Genomic DNA, 25,760 nt, shown 5'->3' with positions numbered 1-25,760 from the left:
GTTTTGAACTTGTTTAACTATCATAAAATATATTTAATTGTTGTCTACTTTATTAAAAATTTATAAATTGTAGTCAGAGTTAGGCCTACAAGCATTTTTTTTTTTACTTTCCCAAAACACAGATTGCACAATACTGAGTGCAATCAAACAAACCTCATCCACATCATTCAATATAACGTTGATGTATATTCATTATATATTTTCTAAATGAGCCACAAACAATATTATTAAAGAAACTGTATAATGTAATTGTTTACATAATGACCAACAGGCTTTAAGGAAACGGTTTTCTTCTTCACAAGAGTGTCCAAGGTCATACATATTCTTAACAAAGGAATTTATTCATGAAGAAATTGGGAGCTCTCTGTAAGGTCAAGGAAAATAACCCCAAACCCTCAACACAGAGCCGTACAGCGAGAGGAAGACGCCAACAAAGGACTGCTGCTGCTCAGGCTGTTTATGCGTGCGCCACATTCACCCAGGTGTGTCCAATGTTGCTGATTACTCTCCAATCAGGTCTTCAGCCTTGGAGATAGAGAGCACAGACAGGATAGAAACCAAACAGGGGAGCAATACAACTACACAAAGAGGGCTTCAGCATGAATGGACACTTATAATATTAATGTGTTGTATCCAATCTGGGGGGATCATTTGTCCAACCTGGCCTAGTTTGTTAAAATAAGATTGATTGTATCTGTATAATTGAGCCACCCCTTTGTTTCCCTGGAAGGCCCTCAGGTTGCTCTTAAGAATTTAAAGCATTTGGGGCATTTCTGCATTATGTTACTCCTGATTACTTTAAACCACAAGATGGAGCCAGAGCACATGTGTCCCATGCAACCGGCTGCTTAATCCAACTTCTCCATTAACTTCCTTTTTTGTGTGTGTAATCACTGCTTTCGACTTGGTCCTTCTGTAACTCTCCATGTTGCGATCTACACAAACAGACACTCGTCATGGAAAAAGGCAGTTTATTGCAACACAAATCAAAAAGAAATAACTCAGAGTATACATGTCGAAAGAACATACTGCTGGATTGGATAAAACCCGATAAGTGAAGATATGCGGTAGTTTAAGATTGGATTGTTTCAATAAATAGCTGCACAGATTTTAACAGTGTATGATTACTCAAGCAGGAATGACCCCAGATCAGTCACTCCCATACAATTTACTTCTCAGCGCTATGTCACTATGGAGACAGTCTGTAAAAACCCATCCTCTACCTTATATGGGTAATCTGTATCTCTTTAAATGATCATCACATCTCTCTTTGCAAATGGCTGCATCCAAAGTGCTGCGCATGCTGTTTTGGTCACTTTTTGACAAGACAATTCAAATAAAACAGGCGCACAAACACACGGACAACTCACGCCATGGAGAAGAATGCTGATATTCAAATAAGGAGCAACATGGGAGTACTATTTAAGGAAATACATGACTGCTCAGGAAGTTGTGGAGGGATTGCATGATCTTGGATGAAGGGATTCACAGATAGTACAAAGTGGTTGTGGTGGAGTGATTGAGAGGAGTTGAGCGGGTAAGGCAAGGAGAAGGGGAAGAACCCAAAAAACCATGGATCCTTTCAGCTTCAGGATGACTTCACTCTCGTGTGTACAACAATCCAGAGATGGTGGCATGACTTCCCTGTTCTCATGGAGTTGTGGATGGTCTCGTGGATTGGGGAAGCGGGGTTTCCGTCGGGTTCACGGTCAACGCAGCATAACCAGGCAGACAGGATGGGGTTCACTCTCTGTTGTGGCTCTGGAGCTCCTAGCTGGGAGTGAGTGCAGGGCTGGGTTCAGTGCTGATGTTGACCAAACACTCACTGGACTTGAGGCTGGCCAGGGACTTGGAGCTTGGTAGAGACGCCAGAGAGCCACACAGACCCAGCATGGAGGGAGTGTTATCTTTTCCTGCGGGGACAAAACAAAGAAAAAGCACAACCAAATGAGCTTCTGATCGAGCATACTTCAAGCTGCCCACGTGAAACACCATAAACAGCCATCAAGCCTGCCTTTGTATGAGTATGTATGTGCATGTGCATGGGTGGCAGCCTCTGAAAGGCTTTTATGCAGCAGTAGAAAGAGAGCAAATACATTCCTACTGGAGCAGAAATGTTGTTACTTTGCTCCCACAACCACGAATAACCGTATTCTACAAATCACTGCAGGGGTGAATATGTTGGGGTGAATATGCTGGGATGAATGTAGTCACAGTGAAAAGCATTTGTACCTTCTGAAGTCCAGGCAACATTTCCGTTGTGTCTCCCATCGGCCCTCCCATCAGAGTTCAGACTCACGTCAACAGAAAGTTGCTCAAAACTGTGGAAACTCCTCCTGGATGGTCAAAAACATCATCACGGCACAAGTAATGAAGTTCTGTACATGAACTGCATCTATCAGCATCTGGCTATTTGTCATATGTTATTAAACAATATGGACCATATATTTAGATTCATGAGTATAAACTAATACAAATAAAATAGAAACATACTGTCCACGTAAGCTTTACCTGCGGAAGAGCTTGACATCGCCCTGGTTGTTTGAGATGGTGGACCACTGGTTGACCAGCGGGATGGAAAGATCTTTAGCCAGATGGGAGGAATCGCAGGGCATGAGGGCAGAGCTGCATGAAGCACAGAGTGAAAATAAGTCAATTCAGGGGGGAATATATTTCATTTTAGGAAGCAAATATGACCCTCTAAATCCAAAGGGGAGTACACAAAATGAAAAAAATCACCCATCTGTTTTTGAAGACATTGATATCAGTCTACTTCCTGAAACATGTGAAGATGTCGGCCAGACACATTATTTTGTTGCTGCTGGTTACATTGTACCACAGGAATATACTTCTGTTTTGTTTTGTTGTGTTTGTTGTACTTCTACAACTGAATACATCTATGTGTTGCATCATGACAATACCGCATATTTGAATGCGTGTATGCATCCTGCAGTTGAAGCTTTTTAATTGGCGAGTGCTCCTCACAGTTGTGCCTGCAGCTCGAGCACGACGGCCTCCAGCTCCTCCTTCTCCTGTTGGCTCTGGACCGCCTGCTCCTCCACCTTTGCTCGCAGGCGTTTGTTCTCCGTCTCCACGTTCTTCAGCTGCGACTCCCGCAGGCGCACCAGCTCCTCCAGATAACCCTGAAATGTGTTAGTCAGGAGTTGTGCGTTGAAGCCCAGAGGTAAAAAGAAAAAAGTAAAACGGCATCAACTGGGTTTTAGCAGCCGTTGCATGTCACCTTCTGGGCGTAGACGATCTTAAACCTCTGCTCCATCTTGCGACACTTGTTGCTCCAGCTCTCCTCGTCGGTCACCAGAGGGATGTAGGGGTGCTCGGGGACACTCTCCTCGCTGTTACTGCTGTCCACACTGCGGCGGTCATCCTCATCGCTCAGGTAGTCGTAGCTACACGGCAGAGAGGCGACAGTGTTGCAGCGTCACACGTGCACACACACACACACACACGTGTGATGCTAAACCTGGATGCCCAGGATCAGTCTCACCTCTGGGTGAACTTAAGGTAAGGTGTGTAGTCAATGACAGCAGAGGATTTCCCATCCAGGGTCTCCCCCTTCAGGCAGAAACTGCACAGAGGCCAAAAAAAGCACAAAAAATCAATAATAACAAGATAATTACATATCCATTCCATATAAATGTGTTATTCTTGTTCAGCTTTGTTGTCCCTGTTTGATAGCCGTATATATATTTATAATTATTAATCTGTACTAAATATTATCAAATCCACTTCAGAACTCTTTCAGGGCCATTCCTAAATCGTAGGTTATGTGCTTGTATATTTAAAACGTCTGTACATCACAGGCTGCCGCGTGTGTCTTCACCTGAAGTCAATGGCACTCAGTCCAATCAGCATGCCAGTCAGGACTTGGGCCTCCTCTCTCAGCATAATGGCCCCGTCATCATAGAACCTCCTGTCGGGTGAAGAGGTGGTTATCATCTATTTAAGATATATTGCTGTCTGTGATTCTACCTGCGTCTTACAGTACATGTCATGTCAAACATCTGGAGCGGGCCTGTACTTTACACTCGTGCAGACGTTTACATTGAAACTGAGTGATGAAGACAACATGAAGGTGTGGCTTTGAATCCAAAACAAAGTAAGATACACATAATAAGGTAATTTAAATCATGTGGTTATTGTCTCCTTAAAGTCCTCTTGGTCTGACCTGGTAGTTCTTGTGTCCCTCAGAGCCGTGGACACATATTCAGACAGACGCTTCTCCATCAGCGCCACTCGAATCCATGCGCGCCCCTGTAGGACACCGTGAGACGTGAGTAGGAACAGAGGGCTTTCTTTGCTGCTCTCACTATCAATATCCCACATACACACACTCACACAATTATGCATACAAATATCCTTGCCTTTGCTCGGGATGTGCTGATGTTCTCTATGTTTTCAATGCTGGCGATGCAGTTGTTCTGCACCTTGCTGCACGCCAGCCGGATATATTCCCAGAAGCTGCGCTGTCCATCTGAGCTGAACCAGCTTCCTGAACCTGGTCCAAGATGAAAACACAGCAATGAAGCACTTCTGCTCGAGCAACGACCCGCCCTGCTAGCACGCGACCACCGCCACATCTGCATTTCATATGTTTTACTGCCACAAACGCAAAGGCATTTTAACCCTTGTGTTGCCTTCGGGTCAATTTGACCCGATTCAATGTTTCACCCTCCTGTTACCTTTATATTTACTAACATATTTTACCCTTGAGGTCAATATGACCCCAGCTATTAAAATCTCCAGAAAATTATTAGAATTAATATTGTTTTCCAAGTTTAAGTGTGAGGTACTTTATGTTTGTTTGTTGACTCCCGAAAGAACACCGACATTAAACATTGAATCGGGTCAAATTGACCCGAAGGCGACAGGAGGGTTAAATATTGAATCGGGTCAAAATGACCCGAAGGCAACACAAGGGTTAACTGACGTGTCCATCTGGCCCCGTGCTATATGTTACCTGCAGTGTTACCTTTGAAGCGGTGGCTGAGGATGTGCTCTAATATGGCGGCAAAGTTAATAAACTCCTCGGATGAGTCATCTATGGGCTCTGCTGTGTACTTTTCCAGGAGAGTCTTTACAGAGAATCTGAAATAGAAGCACACAGAGCAGGATGTATCAGAAAAGCAATCCAATGGAAACAACATGAAACTTTGCACGTCTATTCGTCACAAGCCGCTGAAATGCCGCCGCGTCCTGTACCCAAGCAGACAAACGTACGACTGTATTTGAACCCTGCAACAATAGCGAGGAGTGGCTTTTTTTTGCTTTTTTTAGGAACCACGCCATCTTATCATACTGATGTCACCCCAATTGTCTTGTGTACTGCACAATGTACCCCTTCAGTGCTATCATGAAAACAATACAATTAACCCCCTGTCCTCTCAGCCTTTGTGCATGCTGTGCTTCAAGGTCCCTTTAGGTCTCGTCTCTCTGAGGAACCGGCCAGCATCAAAGAATTATCAAATAATTCCCTCCTCCCTCATCTATACATGGTGGTCTGAACTATTTAGGGCAACCGCTATCACAGCTTTTGTTTGGCTGTTGACCCTGCTGCACCCCAGGCAGTAGTGCTGCTTGCATGTTAGGAGCCGGCATCCAGGCACGGGCTCGGGCTGACCGCCTTCGCTTCGATGGGCAACACTAGCATCACCGAGGGCAAGACTGCCTTGGCAGTGGGAAAAACCTCCATAGCCAGGGGAAAGACGACTGTAGCCGTGGGCAACTCCTCCATCTTCAGGGGAGTGACCACCACCTCCATGGGAGACTCCACCATCCAAAGGCAAAAGACGACAGTGGCTCTGGGACGGGCCAGCTTCACCCGGGGAACCACAACCACCTCGTTTCACAAAGCCTTGATGTCCAAGCGCAGGACCACCTAGATGGAAAGGAACCCTGAAGCCAAAGCTACGACACCCGAGGAAGCCAAGCAGTCCAAAAAAGACGCTAAAAATGAGTGGGAAACCACATTCCTGTCAAGCAAGACCTCCTTCACCAAAGGCAGGGTTTCGATCCTGCGGACTAAGTACGCCATCTCCTGGGGTAAATACTCGATCTCCTGGAGCAGAACCACTCTAACTTTGTGCAACATTAACATAGCATTTGGCAAAACCTCTATTACACGAGGGGAGACCACAAGCTCCCTCAGCAGGCTGACCTTCACCCATGGGACCAGGTCTGTGTCTGTGGTCAAAACCACTCTCATCAGGGGCACAGAGAAGCACAGCAACGTCTACTGGGATTTTCACACATGATTCCTTCACACACTAACAAGCCCGAGGATATTTCTATCCCGTCAGTTTTAGCAGGTCAGTAGAAGTAAAAAAAAGAGCTGCTATTGTTGTGATCAATGTGCGTGCATGTTAACGTGGCATGAAATCCATCTGTTTCCTGTCGGGGCCGAGGTGGATTCCCAAGTAAGAGTTGCGCATCTAATGGCTTTCTAGTCAGGAGTGAGATGTTCCGCGCTGAACATGTGATGCAAATGTGACCGCGATGAGATGACGGTTCATGGTGTGTCTGCTTGGCAGGGAGGGAACGTGTGAAACAGCTGTGTGGGATGTATGTGGAGGCACACAAGAGAGTGTGTGTTTTTCACCAGCACTGTTCTCCTGTATGTTGTGCGTGTAGTCATCTTTGGTACAAATGTGGTATTTTTGTGCATGCCGATAACATTTGTTAATTGCCTGCTTTTCCATAACTATGCTGCCGTATGTCCACCAGAAAACACAGTTTTAAACTAGAAAACTGTAAAGCTGGTTGATGTAACAATGCTTATAAAAGGAACATGCGTAAACACTGCTCGGCTTGATTGTTTTGTAAAGAGAGGTTTTGTGAGATACTAGAGGATCTAAACATACATAAATTTAAAAAAAGAAAGACTTTGTTGCTGTAGTTCAGCGATTTTGGGTATTAAAAGAACCACACCCATGTTTCAATTGGAAGCATGATACAAATATAGGAGAGGTGCTATCAAAGCCTAAACTACACAAACACATTCATCTTTTCTCCTCTCGAATCTGACAGCGAGCCACTCATTTCACATATGGTACATACAGTCGTACACAGAGGCTATGTCTTACAATCAGAGGCTACAGGGAACAATGGCTCAGAAGAAAATGATGTCACCACAGATTGCCCCCTTTGCAACAATGTGTCCTTCAACCGCCCGGTGTCGTCGTGGAGATAGGACAATCGCCCCACTGTCCCTGTGCCCCCAGATAGGCTGTGGCCACCTACGGCTGCCTCTGTCCATTCACAGGGACACATGGGTGGTATGTGGCCTTCCAGAGCCCACGTCGATCATCTCAACGAAGGCATTATGCGACACGGGGGTCGTACTCTCCACGCTTAGCATTCTGGTCTTCTCTGGATTGTCGCAGATAGCATCGTTATCCCCGAAGGGCAGAGCAGGACGTGCTGCATGAGTGTGCGATGCCTTGCGTCGAGTGAGCCCCGAATCCCGTCGTCGAATCTGGGTCAGGAAGACGAGCTTCTCCTCAATGGGCAATACCAGTATCACCGAGGGGAAGACGGCCTTGACGTTGGGCAACACCACGATCAAGAGGGGAAAGTCCAGGATCGCCATGGGGAGCTCCTCCATCAGCAGGGACAAGCGCACAACATCGTTGGGGTCCTCCACCATCACCAGTGGAAAGACCAAGATCGCCCTGGGGGGCGCCTCCTTCAGCAGAGGCACCACCACCACCTCTTTTCGGAAAGTTCTCTTCCCCAAAAGCGTAACCAAACGCAAGACGCTCTAGATGAAAGGGGACCTGGTCGAGGGGTGGGGGGACTGGCACAAAATGTCCGAAGAAAGAAGAAGAAAGAAGCACCATCACAGAGAACATTTGGACACCACGACATCATCTGCACAGAGTCTGTTCCAACTGAGAGCCAAAACTGGATTAGATTTACCGATGGACCGTTGACTGCTTTTTGGTCATGTCGGATTTATCAAGGAAACAGGTCAGTGGCATCAAAGTTCTGTCTCATAATGTTATCTGCCAAAACCACGTAGGTCACTTAGGTTTCAAGGTATTTTAGAGTTTCAGAATTGTGTGTGCTCTACTCTCCACCAGCCCACAGACTTGGCAGGTGATGCCAGTTAGCACATGTGACCTTCTCAAAGGGACCGCGATAGAACACAACTTTGTCTTCAGAGAGTTTAGTTGGATACGACTTTGTGGAGAATTGTTCTCGTCTGTCGGAAACTTAAGATGAAGAGTGCGTAGAGAAATATAAAATCAGGTCAAACTTGTGAAGACATCCGATGGCAGAAGCATTTATGAAACCAAGCGGTTCGTCATTATGCAGCGTGCCGAGCCCTTAGCAGACCCCCAAGTCCCCCCCGTTGGTACCCCGGGCTCAGTGTGGGAACCACTGATTAACAGCTACCTGTTTGTTGATATAATAGCATTCATCATCATAAGAGCCAACGGTTGACTTTTGCAAAAGGCCTCTCTGACCCGAGAGAGGAGCAGCGCTATCTCAAGAGAAGCATTACAACAGATTATTTTTAAATGAACTGAAGTCCTTTGATCTGAGGGGGAATTGCTGGCGTGCCTCAAATGCAAATGAATGGAGTGGAATCGCAAAATGCTCTTGGTACGATTTGACACTGAAAAACAACGGCAAGGCCTTCTGACAAGCTTCTTTTGTGCCCCCGCTCACTCAGGCTGGATTGCCGCCAAGCCACCTCTCAGTTCTCTCTAAAGGCCCTCTTGTTCTCCTTTCTCACCCCTCTACTGTACTTACACAAGTGTGTTTGATCCTCAGCACCACCGAGGAGCCCCAAACTACATTTATCAGCAGCACACAGGATCTAAACACAAAGCATTTTTATATTAATCCTCTCAGCTTTCTTTTTTTCCTTTTTCCCCCTGACTCCTCTCTCTCTCTCTCTTCCTCCTCCTCTTTCATTCCCTCTCTTTAGTCTTGGCATAACCGGCAGGATCCGATGACACAGGCAGACTCCTCGCTGGCCGCAGCATTGTGTAACCACCAGCCAGTGCTGTTGTTTATCATCCTGGACTGTCGGGGGAGACGTCCTGTCATGTGCTGGATCTGCACAAACAGCCAAGATAAAGAACCCCGTGCCCTTTGATAAATATTAGGAAAGAAAGAAAAATGACAATTTGGGCCAAATCAGAATAGACTAAAAGACGTGAAAATGCAACAACAACAGGGTGTGTGTGTGTGCGTCTCTCTCTCTCTCTCTCTCTCTCTCTCACCGGCCCCATCTGTGAAGAAGCGTCCAGGCAAAGTGTTTGATGGTCAGAGGAGGTGTGGAGGGATTAGTGTGTACCATGGGAAGTGAGGGTGAGGGCTGAGAAGCGCTGAGAGTGTAAAGCAGATGTTTGAACAGGACAGGGGGGTAACATGAAGGATAACAGCGTGGTGAGAGAGCAGACTGATCCGCAGGAGAGAGACGGATAAATGTTAAGTTCAAACTACAGAAACCTCTGCTGTAGATGTCACATGGTAAAAGAAAAAAAATTGCTACATTTTAAAATTGAAGAAAAATGTCAAATTGAAGGCGGCACAGAAACTGAACCAAACAAATGTGATTCCAGACATGCAAAGATGTGTCTCCTATTATTCCCTAAAAAATGGAACAGAGATCACTCGAAAATGCTCTGCCGTGGTACAGAATGTTTTAGAAGCACAAAGAGCCACCCACTTGCAGAAGCATGTCCACGAGACATGAATACGCGGTTGTGTTTACTCCAGGACATTTTATTCTCCAGTCCCGAGCCGCGCCCCGGAGGAGCCCCAGCCTCAGTCACAATGCAGAGCGTCGCCAGCCTCCTTGTTTACAGGAGGCGGCTGAAGGGACAGCAGCTCACATCAGACCTGTCCAGTCTCACTCATCCTATCTATGTTTTCTTAGGTTCCCCCGTGACCACGGCAACAACGCTCCGGCAGTCGCGGATGACGGCACGAGAGCTCTATAGCCAGACCAGAGCAACAACACAGTAAATGTTAAACACCACAATTTGCCTCGTGACTGTTTCACAATATTTGGCCTCAGATAAACAAACTGGAGTTGTATGAAAATTCCCACTCACTTCAGAAAGCCTCATACCTGCCATGTTAATATCAAACCTGTTGCTAGTGGCAACATCACAGGGACATAGATGACGATGACACTGCTGTCACTGTGGACATCATAAACATCACACAGTGTCTTCGGTGGTGATGTGCATGCATCCCCTCGGTCTGCAGTTTTCTTTCACCTGACCGCGGCAGACTCTTTCATTATTCCTCCATTATTATTCTTAATTTGAAAGTCTTTCCTGTAATGCCTCTGAGACCCGTACACAGGCCTCTTGCAGAAACTGTTCCTTGTGGTGGTGCAAATGTTTGATCAGGTTTTCCTTAATTATACACAAATGTCTTTTGCTGTACATATGTGTTTCTAATTCAAATGGGCTCCTTCAGTTAAGTAAGACACTGTAAACGAGGCACTGAAACATTGAGAAGACCTGGTTATGGTGACCCAGATCATGTGAATACACTTGTTTCTTCTTTTTTCTTTAGAGGACTGTGATGCCAGTTTGACTTTGTGATGCCCCCCCCCCTCCCCCTCCCCCAACCCCTACCCCCCTCTTGTAATAGACGGGAACTGAATTTCTTGATCCCCCAAAAAACAACCCTCCTTTCCTGAAGTCCCACCAAAAAGTCATAACTTTGTCACACGACTTGTTGGGAGTTGAAATAATCTCTGTGTGTGCCGATTGGATTTTAAACGTGTATGATGTGACAGTGAAGGAGAATAGGTCAAACTTGATACATATCTGTATTGAAGGCTTGGCCTGGTGTACTAATGTTGCACTAACGTCAGCTTACTGACTGGAGCCGAGCAGCCGAGATGCCGAGCAGCTGCGGCTCAGCGGCCCGACCGAGCCTGGATCCCGAACCCTGCGCCAACACCACGTCCAGCCTGCTTCTACGCACAGCCGGGGCCCCGCTGCCGACTCAGGGTCTCTCTCCAATGAGACGGCACGGACACACAACAACCTTCGACGACTTGAATCAACTCTCACCAGAACGGCATCGAAAAGAAAAACATTTTTAAGAAACCAAGATGCAGAGAGAAGCAGATCTGACAGCGAAGGCGTCGCCCTGCAGCTGAAACTAACCCATGTCATGTTGTTAATTAGAGAATGGAAAGAAATGGTGTAGTTCGCATTACTGATGGAAAGCTGTTTGAGATTTATTTCTGTCTCGTCCTTATTTCTGTCTCGTCCTCGTGCGTCGGTCATTAAAATGATAAAATGATTAAACTAGCATTAGCAACGGTCAGGCCAACCTGAAAACAACGGTGTTTCTGTTCCCTCACCCTCTGTGTTGTGAGTCCATCGTGAGAATTTTTCTTTTTTTGCATGCATGCTCTGTGTGATGTTGTGTTGTTTGGCTTCACTGTGACACTAACACTGCAGACAGGACCTTGAACAGGAAGGTACTGGAATAAAAAGGCTTGATTGTGTGTCTATTTGAAAGTCCCAATTTTGTCTTTTTTAAAAAAGTATTTTTATCAAGGGGATTTATTCAGTTTTAAACACTCACTGGGAATAAGGCCAAAGACAGTTTGAGTTCTTAGAAACAAATGTTTAAAAATGAGGAGGTAAGACCAAGATGTGGATGCATGATGTCAAATTGGCACCATCGACACAAATAATTATGTCTCCGTCTGCAGCCGCATTTATGGCTTTAGTCGATTCGAAATTCCAGACGCATAACAATGCTTTAACAACCTTTACGAGAGCACTGCAAAAAGTATTGACGTGAAGCTGTAACTTTCCGATAAGCCTCTGGTGAAATCACACAACATGAAATACTACAGAGGAGCCAGAAGAAGTCACTATGAAATAGCTCTATCAGCTTTTGGACGGCTGGTTGAATGAAACAAGCCATTTGCAGATGTCACCTCAGGCTATGTGACGATAATTATCTTTCAGTATTTTTCAGACATTTTGAAGACGGAACAGTGCATCAATTAATTGAGCAAAGAATTAGCAGATTAATTGATAATGAAAATATAATCCCAAAAGAGTTGGAGGAATATAGCGCTATGAACACAGAATATGTATTTTCGGGAGTACATTCATGACTGCAGTGTATTTGCAGTTCAATAACTATCGTTATCCTGCAGATAATATCAAAGGACCACCCTCGAAACATAACAGCTACTCAATATCCAGTCCTAGAAAAGTACATTAATAATGTAGGAGTTATTATCAATGCAAAACCTGAAATTCCTACGATGCTAACCTTAATGTACGGCTGGTTTCATATTAATTCATGAAATACTACATATATAAATACATTTTGAGTACACTTACTTAGACCTCTCACATACTATTTAGATCAGGGGTCTCCAACCTCAGGGGTCCCACAATAAATGTGAAGGTCACAAGATGATGAAAGTGACCGGAAAGAAAACATACTCATCTGTCACACATACAGGACTGTCTCAGAAAATTAGAATATTGTGATAAAGTTCTTTATTTTCTGTAATGCAATTAAAAAAACAAAAATGTCATGCATTCTGGATTCATTACAAATCAACTGAAATATTGCAAGCCTTTTATTCTTTTAATATTGCTGATTATGGCTTACAGCTTAAGAAAACTCTAAAATCCTATCTCATAAAATTTGAATATTTCCTCAGACCAAGTAAAAAAAGATTTATAACAGCAAAACAAAATCAAACATTTGAAAATGTGTTTCCAGGTGTTTCGAGTTAATTAGACGATTCAAGTGATTTGTTTAATACCCTACTAGTATACTTTTTCATGATATTCTAATATTTAGAGATAGGATATTTGAGTTTTCTTAAGCTGTAAGCCATAATCAGCAATATTAAAAGAATAAAAGGCTTGCAATATTTCAGTTGATTTGTAATGAATCCAGAATGCATGACATTTTTGTTTTTTTAATTGCATTACAGAAAATAAAGAACTTTATCACAATATTCTAATTTTCTGAGACAGTCCTGTAGGGTTGAGTAATTCAATATATCATCTTTATTCAATAGACTTGTGTCGTGATTAAATCATTTATCAAGATATCATGAGTGACACACAATTGTGTCGTCTAAGATGATAATAGTAAGCACATAATTACTCAAATATCTTAGAAAATCTCATTATTATTCCAAATTAAATTGAATGACAAAATACTAGTAATTAATGCCAACTTACAATTTAAGAGTAAATAATGTGGTTATTTCACATAGACTATATGTATTTATTGAATTACTAGAATATTGTTCAAAGATAGGAAATCACACTTATCATGATAGAAGATATTGGCCAAATCACCCAGCCCTACTTACACAGTCACATCCTCTGGGCCCCTGAAAACCATTCGAATTAAGGGAAGATATATATATATATATATATATATGTCTTTGGTCAAACTACACACCAATCATGTTCACATTACGGACCCAACCTGCGATTAGGGGTCACAAAATGATCCTAAATGTTTTGGGGGTCAGAAGATACAAACAAATGAAGAAGACTATACTTATTTTGACCACACTGAGATACACAACAGATTACTTTGAAGCTCAATTATGGGCATAAAAATGACACCCTCATTAAATAAATCCAAGAGATATCATAGATTGGACATCAGGCGAGTTCACTGATGCACATGAGTAGAAAGTGATTTATGAGACTGCACACCACCGTCCATAAGCAGTCGCTGTGTAGGCTGGGAGACTGTGATGGAGGGAGGAGTCCGTGCACTGCTCCCAATGCCCTTGTCCCATTCAGCCACTCAACCTCCCAGTGCTGTTGTATCATCTCTCCAGCTTTATAATAAACAACATTATCCCCAACACCTCACCCCCCTGCATCTATCAGCACGCACCGGAATCGAGCAGGTGTTAAATATAAAATGTACTTTCCTTTGAGAGATCCTGCATGGATGCCACACCAAATACAAGATCTTTAAAGGAATGTTACAGCAAAGTGCAGCCTGCAGGAAATGCAAAGGAACACATTGAAGACTATGGGAATGGTGTGTAGGTCAACAGACGTGTGTGTGTGTGTGTGTGTGTGTGTGTGTGTGTGTGTGTGTGTGTGTGTGTGTGTGTGTGTGTGTGTGTGTAGGTGTGTCTGTGTGTGTGTGTGCGTGTGATGGCAGGGGTATGTGAAGGTGAAAATGCACCTGCCTCCTCTTCATGCATACCATTTATAGAAATATGTCAAATTGCTCTGCATTATGTTCATTAGAATGTGTGCCATGCAGCTGCCGGCTGTTTTCATCCCAGGAATAAATCCTCCACGATGGAAAGCTTGTTGAAATATGAACTGACCGACATGCAGGGACTAGTGGACAACTGGCAGATAATGCTGGAAATCGACCATGTCGTGATCTGTACCTGCAAACCGTGATGAGGTTTTTTCGCTCCACGCCGACGCTCCGAGCAGACGCCTTTTTCGATGTTAGACCCATAGCCATTGCTGTATGAATGCAGCCCGACTCCATCCAGCGGCGGCCCCGGGGCCTCTTTGGGATCCGTGCCCAGGCCAGGTCCCCTCCCTCCGCAGGCCCTGTGTCCTACAAATACCCGCTGTTCCGTGCGGGGAGCCACGGATGCTGCGGCGGCTGCTGCTGGAAGAGGAGGACAGGACGGCGGCAAACAGTGTCAAAATAGGAGATGATTGAATGCACAAGTTCCGGTTAGAACTTTCAAAATAAAATCCCCTCGTTTATTTGCGATTGACTGCGCTGATTGTCGAATGATAATACTTTTATTTCCATATTTATTCCCGGTTTTTATTTAGAATACGTCATGCACTTGGCACAGCTGAGAGAATCGATGCATTCAGGTACACGCACAAAATACCTTTTTATGTGTATAACTTCGGAAGTATTACAATTATTATTTTTATTCACGATCATGCTAACAGGCTTTCATCTGAAGAAGATTGTGTAGGCCACCATAAATACCAAATTAATTGATGATCGTTTGTATCTCTCATATATATGTCAGATGATACTGATACTAAACAGCACTCTTTAACGACAATACTTCAATTGTATAGTTATTTGTTGTAATTTACGGGGCAACTATATACAAGGAGCTGCCAAGCTCCTTTCAACAATGCTCATTGAATATTCTTTTTTTAAAGAAGATTTATAATGCTGCATACGTTAGGATATAGGGATAAAATATAACATAACCCATATGTGTGGCCTGTAAGGAAAAGTACATTACATTTGAAGAACATTACATTTGGTAACTGTATCAATATTAAGACCATGTTTGGTGTTTAGAGACCATTTATTATGGATAAATTCTCATCTCGCCCAGCAGGAGGCCACGCGTAAACACTCCCAGACACCAGAGGGCGCTGTGGTGACGAAGACGGTTCATTATGTTGCACTAAGGAAAAGATGGCGGAGTCCGAAGAAACAAAAGCGGGTCCTTGCACTTTTCTTTTCAAAAAATCTACAAGGAAATTCTCCGGACGAAAGAGAAAAGCAAGCGACAGCGACAACGGTAGTGGTCTATCGTTTGGCTGATGTGTGTTGTGTGTTTCTGGGTGTGAATCCTCTGTGTTGCTGCTAACGCCAACTAGCTGAACTGGCAAGTGTTTCTGTTCTTGTCTTATAAACAACACTTCCATTAATCCGATAAGAACCACACGAGTCAAAACTAGGTTTACTCTGTAAACTAGGTTTAGGGTTTTTAGTCGCATACAAGTACCAGTTTCCTAATTTGTGCTGCGTTCCTGGTCCCTCGGAATTCTGGGTGTTACGAGATTTTGGCGCAGAATCCATTGTGGCCTGAGAGCTTAATAGGCCTACTACTTATTTCATAAATTGGCAGAAGTGGAAAAAATGTGCTCATTCATGTCCTTTAAATAACAATACCAACTGTAAAGTACTCGAGTACAAGAAAAAGTCCTGCATTCAAACCCTTACTAAGTATGTAATTACAATCAGAAAAATATTAAAAGTAAAACATATGTATTATACAGTTCAGTGTCGGAATTTGACTATTTCTGTATTTTAAATGACCAATGTATTATTGTGTATTTTGCATTTTACTACTGTAGATATTTCTTGTTTATGTTTACCACACTACATTTGAGCTTTGTGGTGATGCATGTTCCAGCTGATCCAAGAGGATTTCTATGTAGTCTATTTAGCTTCTACAGTATCAGAAAAAACACAATAACACGTCGTCCCTCAGTTTATTACAACAAATAAAATATAGTTAAACTTCTTTTGTTTGTCTTCTTTTAGATGGCAACAGTGAGGAGGATCAGAGCTCTGTGGTCAGAAAAGGAAAGAAGGGTGCTCGAGTCAACCCCATGATTCAGAGGGTAACCGACTAATGAGGATATTTAACAATCCCTTTCAAGTTTTCTCGTGAGGTGAACCTGACCCTTGTCTTGTCCCTGTTCAGACAAAGAAGGCGGAGAGAGAATCATCTTCCAGTGAAGGTGAAGATGACAAAGAGGAGAAGAAGGTCACTATTGCCTACAAGTCCACACGGTCAGCAGTGAGTGGAGACTATTCTTTCATTTGACATTTCATAAGAACCACAGGAACCATTAAGTACAATGTTTTGAATCCCCATCTCAGGGAAAGGCACATTTCTCCTTAAGTAACTATTGACAAATAATTTTTGTGGGATCTTTACCAAAAAATGATGTTTACTTAACTCTATGTTCGATGTGTTGGTGCGGCACACTAATATTTATTTTTAAACAACATACATGCTGCCTTTATAATTATTGCTCCTTCCTCAGATTTCAAAATTGCTTTAGGCCGAAATCTTGATTAATTGTGCAGCCACTGATGTGAAGCTGCTCCGCGGCTGAAACCTTTTGTTCTCCGTCTGCAGAGCGCTGATGGTTTGACTGTTTTTTGTGCATTTTACAATCATTGTGTCACTCTCACTCTTTGTCATTCTCTCAATCTTGCCCCACAAAAGAAACCAGAGGGACCCGATGACAGGGGTGCAACTGCTACATATGAGCTGGACACCGAGAGAGACAATGACGCTCAGGCCATCTTTGAGAGGAGTCAGAAAGTCCAAGAGGTACAATCTTCATGGCACATTTTTTTGCAAAAAGTTACAATTTAATCAACATTCATAAAGTGTTTCCTCCTACATTTTAATATGTTCCTCACGCAATACTTCGTAAAGAACATTCTTTTTGTATTTTTTTCATTCAACAGGAACTGGAAGGTAAAGAAGATGATAAAATCTACCGTGGCATCAACAACTACCAAAAATTCATCAAGCCTAAAGATACAACCATGGGCAATGCCTCCTCTGGCATGGTCAGGTGTGTACTAAGGCCAGACACTATTTAGCACATACTTTCATAAGACACCTATACATGTTATTTAATCCGTTAGGGTTGATATATGCCTTTATTTATTTTTAACAGAAAAGGTCCAATCCGAGCCCCTGAACACCTGAGAGCCACGGTCAGGTGGGACTACCAGCCGGACATCTGCAAAGACTACAAGGAGACTGGTTTCTGTGGTTTTGGAGGTGGGCATGCTTTTTGTACCACTTAAAATAACCAAGTCGTCAGTTGAATGGCTCAAACTTAATAACTGCTCATCTTGAGCATTAACTTTAGAGCTTTGCTCTCCTGCTTTCAGACAGCTGCAAGTTCCTCCACGACAGATCCGACTACAAACATGGCTGGCAGATTGAGCGGGAACTGGAAGAGGGCAGATATGGAGCCAATGGTGAGATCAGGAGTTCATTATTATTTTGTCTGCGTCAGCATTTCCTGAACAACACTGTGCTGTCGTCTAGATGAGGAGAACTACGAGGTGAGCAGCGGCGATGAGGAATTGCCCTTCAAGTGCTTCATCTGCAGGGATTCCTTCAAGAATCCCATCATCACAAAGTGAGCCGCGCGTCCTCTGCTTTTTCCCAGTTTACTACCAGTTGCAAAGTGTTGACCGGTGAACTATCTCCCAGGTGTAAGCACTACTTCTGCGAGGTTTGTGCTCTTCAGCATTACCGCAAGTCCAAGCGCTGCTATGTGTGCAACACTCAGACCAACGGTGTCTTCAACCCTGCGAAGGGTAAGTCGACTCCGTTGCCTTTTGAGACGAGGGAATAAACGTCTTCAGAGACATTTAGTGACGCTTCCCATCAATCTATTCTCGTCCTGTTCTTCCAGAGTTGATGGTCAAGATGGAGAAACGCAACGCCGCAGCAGAAGAAGAGCCCCCATCAGATGAGGAAGATTAGCAGCATCGGGACCCTTATGTGTTTGTCTGTGTACATTTTGAATAAAATTACTTATTTTAAGACAATCAAGTGCCTCGACGTGTGGCGACATCCAGTTAAAACATTAAAGTGAACCACGTTTATTGTTAAAAGTTAAGCTTGACATTTGCAACACTAACATTTGCCCCCACTTTCACATGTCCATGCAGGCCAAACAAGCACCAATGCAACGCTCACAACTAACATAAGTAACATCACACCCAGAGGAAGTTCAAGAGAATACACACTGCTGTGAAGGTCAAACAGATGGCATGCTTATTTAACCTCTGTGCAACAAAAGGGACGTGTGGAGCACGAGATGTACAGTAGTTTACACTTCAACACAGGCAGTTAAGAAACGTGTAACATGCTGTTCATTGAGCTGACCCCGCGGACAAAGGGGACGCCTTCCATCTGGTGTGCAGAAGGCAAAGTGAGCTGTGAGGACCGTCCACCGTGCGGCCGCCTCACCGGGCAGACGTAGAGAATCCTCACTGAATATTTAGTAGCAGCTTCCCAATGATCCGTTTCGTGAGAGTCTTTAGGTCTCGGCTACATCACCACCCACAGATACTCCTCTGGAACCTCAGCATGAGGAGAGGAGTCCTGTTGTGTTGAGTGTGTGAGAGAGATAGAGAGAGGCCATCAGTGCAATGCAGTGAGCAGCTCTAGAGAACAGGAGCGTGTGAGAGACTTCAAAAAGAGGCACGGTGGCTGCTGGCTTTTAACTTCGTCAGAACAGCAACTCTTTTTTAGTTTGAGGTTTAAATTATTTACAAAGAGGCCATTACAAAAACACATCTTGTCCAGTATGCTGGGAGAGTTTCCCGTCACAATCCCATCCGCATCGCTCCAGCGTCAGAAGTCCCAGTCGTCCACCTCCAGGTGGCTGAGGCCCGACTCCAGACCGGCCAGTCCGGAGGGCGAGTCGTGCGGCTGGAAGCTCTCGCTCCCGGTGATCGGAGACACCGGCCGCAGCAGCTCGGGCAGCGCCTCCGAGGGCCGGCGTTTGATCTGAGAGGGGATGAAAAAAACATATGCAGGACAATCGTACTTTTTCAATGTCACCACACAGTAAATGTACAAATCAAGAACGCCACAAAGTCCTGTTTCTACTAGAAGTCCAGCGAGTTAAAGGAACGGATATTTCACCTGTTTGAACAGCGGGTGGCCTATGAGAGTGGCGGCAGACGGTCTGAAAAGCAAAGCAGGAAAGATAGTTAGTGTCTTGAACGGAAACATTTTCTACATGTCCTATACAAGATTTAAGCATTAAAGAAGAGAGGCGCCAACCTCCTTTCGGGCTCTCGCTGCAGACACAGCTCGACAAAGGCGTGGAAGTGCGGGGAGAACGTCCGGTTGTACGGGTGTCCGCCTGTCGAGGAGGACGCCTCTCCGTTGGAGTGGCGAACACTTCCGGCTACCGGACCCTCGCCGATGCCGGAGTCGGCCCCGGAGCGAGACGGCTTCATCGACAGCTCCTCTGGTGGGATAGTGGTGGTGTCCAGCAGACACGGCACCGTCCCGTTCAGCTTCTCCAGCAGCATCTGGGGGAGCGAAGAGGATATGGAGCGCATGAGTTAATATTAAAGACTTACCTATCAATTTACTGGATCTATTCATCAATGGACAGTTTTTAAAACAAAGACGGCTTACTCGTACCAGAGTGCGTCTTATTTGTCATTTAATGTCTGACTACAAACAGACACTGTGATGCAGAGGAGCAGGTGGGGAGCTGCGAGGCATCTTCTGACCTGTGTAGCTGGCATGTCTTTGAAGGGAACGTGTCCATTGGCCAGTTCACAGGCTGTGATGCCGAGGCTGTAGATGTCCGACCGAGAGTCGTAGCCCTGCAGGTTCTGCGAAACCGAACATTCACATACAATATTTACTTCTATTTCTGCCACTAAATGTGTCACGGAGAACTGTTACGGTTGACCGTGGCGGCACATAAAGTATTAACTCGGTATTATGGGATGCTTGTGGAGGAACGCCGTGCGGTACCTGCTGCAGCACCTCAGGGCTGAGCCAGGGCAGCACCTTGACGCCGTACTGGGGAAAGTCGTGGACAACTCTGGCCCTCTGGCCGTGACGGATCAGACTGAAGATGCTCCGCAGACCTGACATGCACACCTGTCCGTCGGCTGAGATCAACACATGGCTGGCCTTCACACTCCTGCACACACACACACACACACACACAAAGACATCAAACGTCACATTGACCTGTGTTTACAAGTAGAGGGCATGTTGGTTTATCAATATTATCAATGCATTAAAACCCAGTGTAAGCTCAGGTCCAGAAACCACCACAAAACAAATGTATAATAAACTACATCATGTAAGACAGAGTTATTGTCTTGTCTCTAAATATTACATAATGACCCCTACCAGTTAGTACCATGAATGACTAAGTAATACTACAATGGTTGATGACCTTATAATAGAGCCTTTTTATTTAAATTCCTGATAATGTGTTTGATGCTGACCAGAGAAACTCTTCCAATAAAAACCCTCGTCTGTCTTTCAGGAGAGAGGTTTCGTGCCCCGTGATGTCTTACGTGTTTCACATTCCACATTGAACGCATCTTCAGCGTTTTCCAAATATGTCGTTTTGCTTCGATACAAAAAGACATCAAAGCCAACGTGGGAGTGTATCTTACCGGTGCACGTATCCCATGTGGTGGATGTATTCGAGAGCTTTGAGCATGCCCAGCAAAATGTATGCGATGGTCAGCTCCGTCATTCCATCAGCGAAGTGTGAGCAGATCAGATCTCTGGCTGATCCTAAAAGACCATCAAACACAGATAACCACGGTGAGAACGCTGGCCTCGAGAAACATCGGCTACTTCTAAACTGGTGTTCATGACGTACGCTAAAACACAGCGACAGTTAAAGTATATTTCTTACCATACGCCATGAAGGGGGTGATGACCCACAGCTCATTATCAGCTATAAAGATGCTCTTGTAGGGGACAATACTGGAGTGGTAAAACAACTTTGACACGTGTAGTTCGCTCTGGGAGGCGGAGAAAAGGAAATTACAAGTCAAGTAGACCAGCAGAGAGAGAAAGATGGTTCTCAATCTAATCAGGCGTCAGAGGTCGAGCAGGAAGGTTAACGAGAACAACGAGACGAGGGTTACGCGAGTATGCCCAATGAAAGAAGGGATATTATATTTAAAGCAGGAGAGACGCAAAGACTACGGGGGAGCGGAGTCGTGGTGATGGAACCCGGTGCACACCTGGAGGTAGATAACCATGTCATTAGTGCACGACTCCAAGTTAATCCGTCGGATGGCTACGTGCTCCCCGGTGGGTCGGTATCGAGCCAGGTTCACCGTCATCAAGTCGTCCAAGCCCCGGCCTGAAACACAGACCTCATTTTAAAAGCTGTTCCTGTCCATGTTACACATGTATCCTCGCCTCCAGTCATTGGTTTCTGAGTATTTATCTTGTGCAAAAAAAACTAACATAACATGAGATAGTGTTGTTTATTCATCGTTCAAAAACTACACTGCAAACTGAAAGCCATTTGCACACCATTCATTACTTAATGTGGAATGTGAACTGGTTTTAGAAATATAATGTCACCTCACCAGCAGCTTGACTGGAACCAACATTATTGTATCACTACGACTAACTTATGCTAGAAACAAACGGAATGAAACTGAAGCGGCCGAGTCCAGGTGTGTGTCGGCCTTCACGTACCGATAACAGCGAGGAGCTCGTAGGAGCTGCCGTCAGGGAGGAAGCTGCCCATGGCGTCCCAATGTGGGGGAGGGGTCAGACTCTCCTGGCTGTCCTCATGGGCCTGGAGGAAGAGGAGAGGGAACAGAACGACTGAAGATGGGCTGCGATACTTGGCTACAGTGCAGGACTGTGTTGAGGAGCTTGTGAGTGACTACCGGAGGGCTGTGTGAAAACTGTTAAAATCCCCAAAGGACAGGCTGAGTGAGGTGTGTTAGCGTGAACCGCCGGAGCAAAAACAAAAAAACATGAATTGGAAGGCATCGGTAACACAAACTGGCCCGAAAACCCTCACCGGCAACATTCTTTGCGAATACGAACATCTACTGAAGGTCTAGTGAGAAAAACGTTATTATGAGCAGAATAGCAAATACAGGGAGACAAAGTGAAGAAAATGTTTCACAAACATGTAGAGAAAAGGAAATGATCCCGACTGTGAGGACTCCTGAATTACATCAGTGTGTTGCTCTGATGTAAATGGACAGATTGCAGTAGAAAGCTGTAACGGCCAATGAAGGCAAGCTGAATGAATATTTGGCTTGTTTCCATGGTGACCAGAATGAAGATATATATATATATATATATATTTTAAATGCGTTTATTCTTTTATATCCCCAACAAAAGCTGGTGAGTGAGGTGACCTCCTGAGCTCCGCGTGTGTCATGAGCGAGACACTCATGCATAAGTAAATGTGCAAAGCCTCGGGAGGGGGGGGGGGGTTGTGGATTCCTCGACATTAATCTGTGTGCGCACATACACATGCATGCACGCACATACACTACCGTTCAAAAGTTTGGGATCACCCAGACAATTTCGTGTCTTCCATGAAAAATCACACTTTTATTCATCAAATGAATATAAAATATAGTCAAGACATTGACAAGGTTAGAAATAATGATTAATATTTGAAGTATTAATTTTGTTCTACAAACTTCAAGCTCAAAGGAAGGCCAGTTGTATAGCTTATATCACCAGCATAACTGTTTTCAGCTGTGCTAACATAATTGCATAAGGGTTTTCTAAGCAGACATTAGTCTTCTAAGGCGATTAGCAAACACAATGTACCATTAGAACACTGGAGTGATCGTTGATGGAAATGGGCCTCTATACACCTATGGAGATATTTCATTAGAAACCAGACGTTTCCACCTTGAATAGTCATTTACCACATTAACAATGTATAGAGTGTATTTCTGATTAATTTAATGTTATCTTTATTGAAAAAACAGTGCTTTTCTTTGAAAAATAACGTCATTTCTAAGTGATCCCAAACTTTTGAACGGTAGTGTACACAAAGAGCAAATTGTGGGTGATGATGACAGGAGTACCACACTTACTTTCCTGGGAGAGAGTCCCTGAGCTTGCTCTGGGGTAGAAAAACCACATCAATGACATAAAGACATGTTCAATCACCAAACAAGAGAAGGGTCTGTGTTAAAAGCAGCTCTTGAACTGGGAATCGCAGCATCTGGCAGTGGGAGTTTGATAGATGACCGAAAGCAGCTTTGTCTTTCAGGCGGCCATAATTAAGGTGACGTATAATTACAAATACAAACGGTTTTCGTGATAACTTGGGAGAATACGCTGCACCTGAAACTGCACTGCAACTGAAAAAGCAATCAAGCGATGCCCTGCAGGATCTTTCCAGATATTATGTAAGGCCATAGGAAGCACAGGCAAAACAGAAATGATGCACTTGAACATGCATGCAACATGGAGCAATGATCCACCAGCAAGAACATTTAAAATCAGGCAAGAATATAAAGCAACCCAAACCCAAAAACTATTGTTGAGGCGAAACACGGCCCTTGAAAGGATAAACTAACCACTAATAAACTACTAATTTAACCAACTATTCATTTGTACTTTTATGGAGATACAAACAATCAAATCGGCTCTCCAGTCGTCGACAGGACAGATATATACGACTGTTGATGGTTCAATTCACAGGCTACTTGGAAAACATGAGAAAGTGAAGAACCTCTTTCACCGACCTCAAGAATTGGGAGAGTGTAAGAAGAATAGTTGTGGTATTCATGGTTCCAGGAACAATGTCTGCCATTTTCTTTCTTTTTTGAAGAAGTGATGCTCTTTGGATCCTCCCCGCAATTTTCAGAAAAAACAAGCGTGCAAGCTTTTCAGACTGATTTAGTTTGTGCCGCCCTCAGATAAATCATTGGCGCAAACAGAAAGAATGAGGCAGTAACGCCGGAGACAGATAACCGATGATTGGATGGAAAACTTTCAGAATTGTAATTCGTCGATGCCATCGGAAAAGCAGAGCAAAGCACTCACTTAGATTAAAGCTTCAACTAGAGCAGATTGTTGTTTTTTGGTTTGTGCTCATCAAGGCTCATGGATAGGCAGTGATTTTGGAAAGTTGAACCATTGTGTTGAATCTCACCTCCAAATAACTCCAAATCCCACAGGCTCTCCACACTCAGTTTCTCAGATACCCAACGCTGACAGACAGAGAGGGCATAGGAGACATGGAGAGAAGAGAGAAAATGCAAACAGAATAAATACACATCCCACAGAAACATATTCAGATCTGTTGAATGAAGATGATTCATGACGGCGTCATAATTTCCAGCTGAAAAAGTGTTCTGTCTTTTGTGTGAAAGAGAAAGTGGATAACTCAGTGATTTGCAAAATTGTTCTACGTAATAACTTTTAAAGATAACTGTGTGTTATTGTCTCGTCACAAACAAATTGTGTCAGGCTGTTTGTGTTTGCAATGAAAGCTGTCATACATCTCATTATAGTTTGATTTCCTTTAATTAAGCTTCAGTTGAAATATTGATTAAAATCATATTCTTTGGAAATGGAGATAGACAAGTAGAGTAGATGTAATCCTAAATCTAGGGTTAAACTGGCCCGAAAAGACTGTGTCTTAAATAGAAAGTACTTGTCAAACACTTACAATAAAAGACATGGATCCTCTTGAGTGGGTTACATATGAAAAGCTGAAAACATATCCAGGGAAAACCTTTAAAGACAAATGAAAAAGCTGTGAAGCAGAGGATGCCTCGGTTTGGTCTCCTTCTGTGGTTGGTCTTTCGTGCTCATTGATTAATGCGATTTAACTTTATTATCAAGATATTTACAGAATATGCATCCACATAAATAACAAAACAACAAAGCAAATACTACAAGCCTGTCATTCTATTATCTAGCTATGTGTAATGCATATATTGGTACCACTGAATCAGATGAGGACTAAGCTCTAGTTGAGTCATCTTTGCCAGAATATCATTATTATATCTATATATAGAATACTGCAGTAGTCAGTGTTGGCTTTGATTGATGATTATCTTTATTCGTGCATTTTTTGAGGTTGAACCCAATCAACAATCAATGTTTTACAATGATGAACACAGAGATGATGACTCCCAACGATAGCAAGCGAAGTAACGTAAATCAGAACAGACCAAACACAAACAAATAGCTCATTTATATCAGATAACTGAGTCCGCCTATTATTAACGACTTGCTAATTGCATAGGCGCAGCATGGCTAGCAATAGTACATTCACGTTACCGTTAGCTAAAGCGCCTACTGTGAAACATTTTAGCAAAAGTAAATTGTATTATTTGCACGTCTTAATCACTTACCTATTTAGTGTTCAGAACAGCAATGCCTGCCTGAAGAAATGCTATATTTCAGGACACCTGATGCAGCTAGCGATGCTTTGCAGCGGGATGTTTTGGCAGCTCGCTCC

At 43.8% G+C, this 25,760-nt stretch overlaps 3 protein-coding genes and 1 long non-coding RNA gene across 8 annotated transcripts; 2 read left to right on the top strand and 2 right to left on the bottom strand.

Annotated features, from left to right (window-relative positions):
• Positions 1-954: 954 nt before the first annotated feature.
• rundc3aa (RUN domain containing 3Aa) lies at positions 955-14,663 on the bottom strand. 2 transcript variants are annotated; one of them, XM_056406384.1, is made up of 11 exons: positions 14,417-14,663; positions 4,979-5,106; positions 4,383-4,516; positions 4,187-4,272; positions 3,842-3,931; positions 3,506-3,586; positions 3,242-3,407; positions 2,986-3,143; positions 2,512-2,625; positions 2,233-2,336; positions 955-1,913 (listed from the first exon to the last, which is right to left on the bottom strand). In XM_056406384.1, the coding sequence occupies exons 1-11, from the start codon at positions 14,521-14,523 to the stop codon at positions 1,771-1,773; spliced, it is 1,311 nt and encodes a 436-aa protein (XP_056262359.1). In that variant the 5' UTR covers positions 14,524-14,663; the 3' UTR covers positions 955-1,770. The 2 variants fall into 2 exon arrangements, with proteins under 2 accessions (XP_056262359.1, XP_056262360.1); XM_056406385.1 differs by having other exon boundaries at positions 4,991-5,106.
• On the top strand, positions 7,393-11,515 carry LOC130188191 (uncharacterized). The gene is made up of 2 exons (XR_008830580.1): positions 7,393-7,986; positions 9,911-11,515. It is a non-coding gene; the product is annotated as an uncharacterized LOC130188191 (long non-coding RNA).
• A 765-nt stretch (positions 14,664-15,428) lies between the features above and the next one.
• Positions 15,429-18,336, top strand: rnf113a (ring finger protein 113A). The gene is made up of 10 exons (XM_056406382.1): positions 15,429-15,541; positions 16,291-16,370; positions 16,454-16,549; positions 16,985-17,092; positions 17,233-17,342; positions 17,448-17,554; positions 17,668-17,757; positions 17,828-17,921; positions 17,996-18,102; positions 18,201-18,336. The coding sequence occupies exons 1-10, from the start codon at positions 15,436-15,438 to the stop codon at positions 18,269-18,271; spliced, it is 969 nt and encodes a 322-aa protein (XP_056262357.1). The 5' UTR covers positions 15,429-15,435; the 3' UTR covers positions 18,272-18,336.
• A 38-nt stretch (positions 18,337-18,374) lies between these two features.
• Positions 18,375-25,752, bottom strand: strada (STE20 related adaptor alpha). 4 transcript variants are annotated; one of them, XM_056406379.1, is made up of 13 exons: positions 25,654-25,752; positions 24,963-25,028; positions 24,444-24,501; positions 23,377-23,405; positions 22,001-22,103; positions 21,535-21,656; positions 21,201-21,309; positions 20,953-21,076; positions 20,294-20,465; positions 20,044-20,148; positions 19,583-19,836; positions 19,442-19,484; positions 18,375-19,303 (listed from the first exon to the last, which is right to left on the bottom strand). In XM_056406379.1, exons 2-13 carry the CDS (start codon positions 24,972-24,974, stop codon positions 19,148-19,150), a joined length of 1,287 nt encoding a protein of 428 aa, XP_056262354.1. In that variant the 5' UTR covers positions 24,975-25,028; positions 25,654-25,752; the 3' UTR covers positions 18,375-19,147. The 4 variants fall into 4 exon arrangements, with proteins under 4 accessions (XP_056262354.1, XP_056262353.1, XP_056262355.1 ...); XM_056406378.1 differs by having other exon boundaries at positions 24,444-24,529; positions 24,964-25,028; XM_056406380.1 differs by lacking the exon at positions 23,377-23,405 and having other exon boundaries at positions 25,654-25,751.
• Positions 25,753-25,760: the final 8 nt, after the last annotated feature.

The sequence above is a fragment of the Pseudoliparis swirei genome, chromosome 23, assembly GCF_029220125.1.
Source record: "Pseudoliparis swirei isolate HS2019 ecotype Mariana Trench chromosome 23, NWPU_hadal_v1, whole genome shotgun sequence".
In the NCBI taxonomy this organism is placed as follows: Eukaryota; Metazoa; Chordata; class Actinopteri; order Perciformes; family Liparidae; genus Pseudoliparis; species Pseudoliparis swirei.
This window is presented reverse-complemented; position numbering and strand designations above follow the sequence as displayed.

What these genes read in the sequence shown, in the direction of transcription:
- rundc3aa (XM_056406384.1), bottom strand. Translation starts at nt 14,523, where the DNA reads ATGGAGTCGGGCTGCATTCATACAGCAATGGCTATGGGTCTAACATCG. An exon ending in CTTCAAAGGTAACACTGCAG is followed by an intron (nt 4,517 to 4,978) that starts GTAACATATAGC and finishes ATCTTGGACCAG; the next exon opens with GTTCAGGAAGCTGGTTCAGC. An exon ending in CTCGAGCTGCAGGCACAACT is followed by an intron (nt 2,626 to 2,985) that starts GTGAGGAGCACT and finishes TGCTTCATGCAG; the next exon opens with CTCTGCCCTCATGCCCTGCG.
- rnf113a (XM_056406382.1), top strand. Translation starts at nt 15,436, where the DNA reads ATGGCGGAGTCCGAAGAAACAAAAGCGGGTCCTTGCACTTTTCTTTTC. An exon ending in TGGTTTCTGTGGTTTTGGAG is followed by an intron (nt 17,555 to 17,667) that starts GTGGGCATGCTT and finishes TCCTGCTTTCAG; the next exon opens with ACAGCTGCAAGTTCCTCCAC. An exon ending in AAGAATCCCATCATCACAAA is followed by an intron (nt 17,922 to 17,995) that starts GTGAGCCGCGCG and finishes ACTATCTCCCAG; the next exon opens with GTGTAAGCACTACTTCTGCG.
- strada (XM_056406378.1), bottom strand. An exon ending in GCCCTGAGGTGCTGCAGCAG is followed by an intron (nt 20,149 to 20,293) that starts GTACCGCACGGC and finishes TCGGTTTCGCAG; the next exon opens with AACCTGCAGGGCTACGACTC. An exon ending in GCCACCCGCTGTTCAAACAG is followed by an intron (nt 19,304 to 19,441) that starts GTGAAATATCCG and finishes ATCCCCTCTCAG; the next exon opens with ATCAAACGCCGGCCCTCGGA.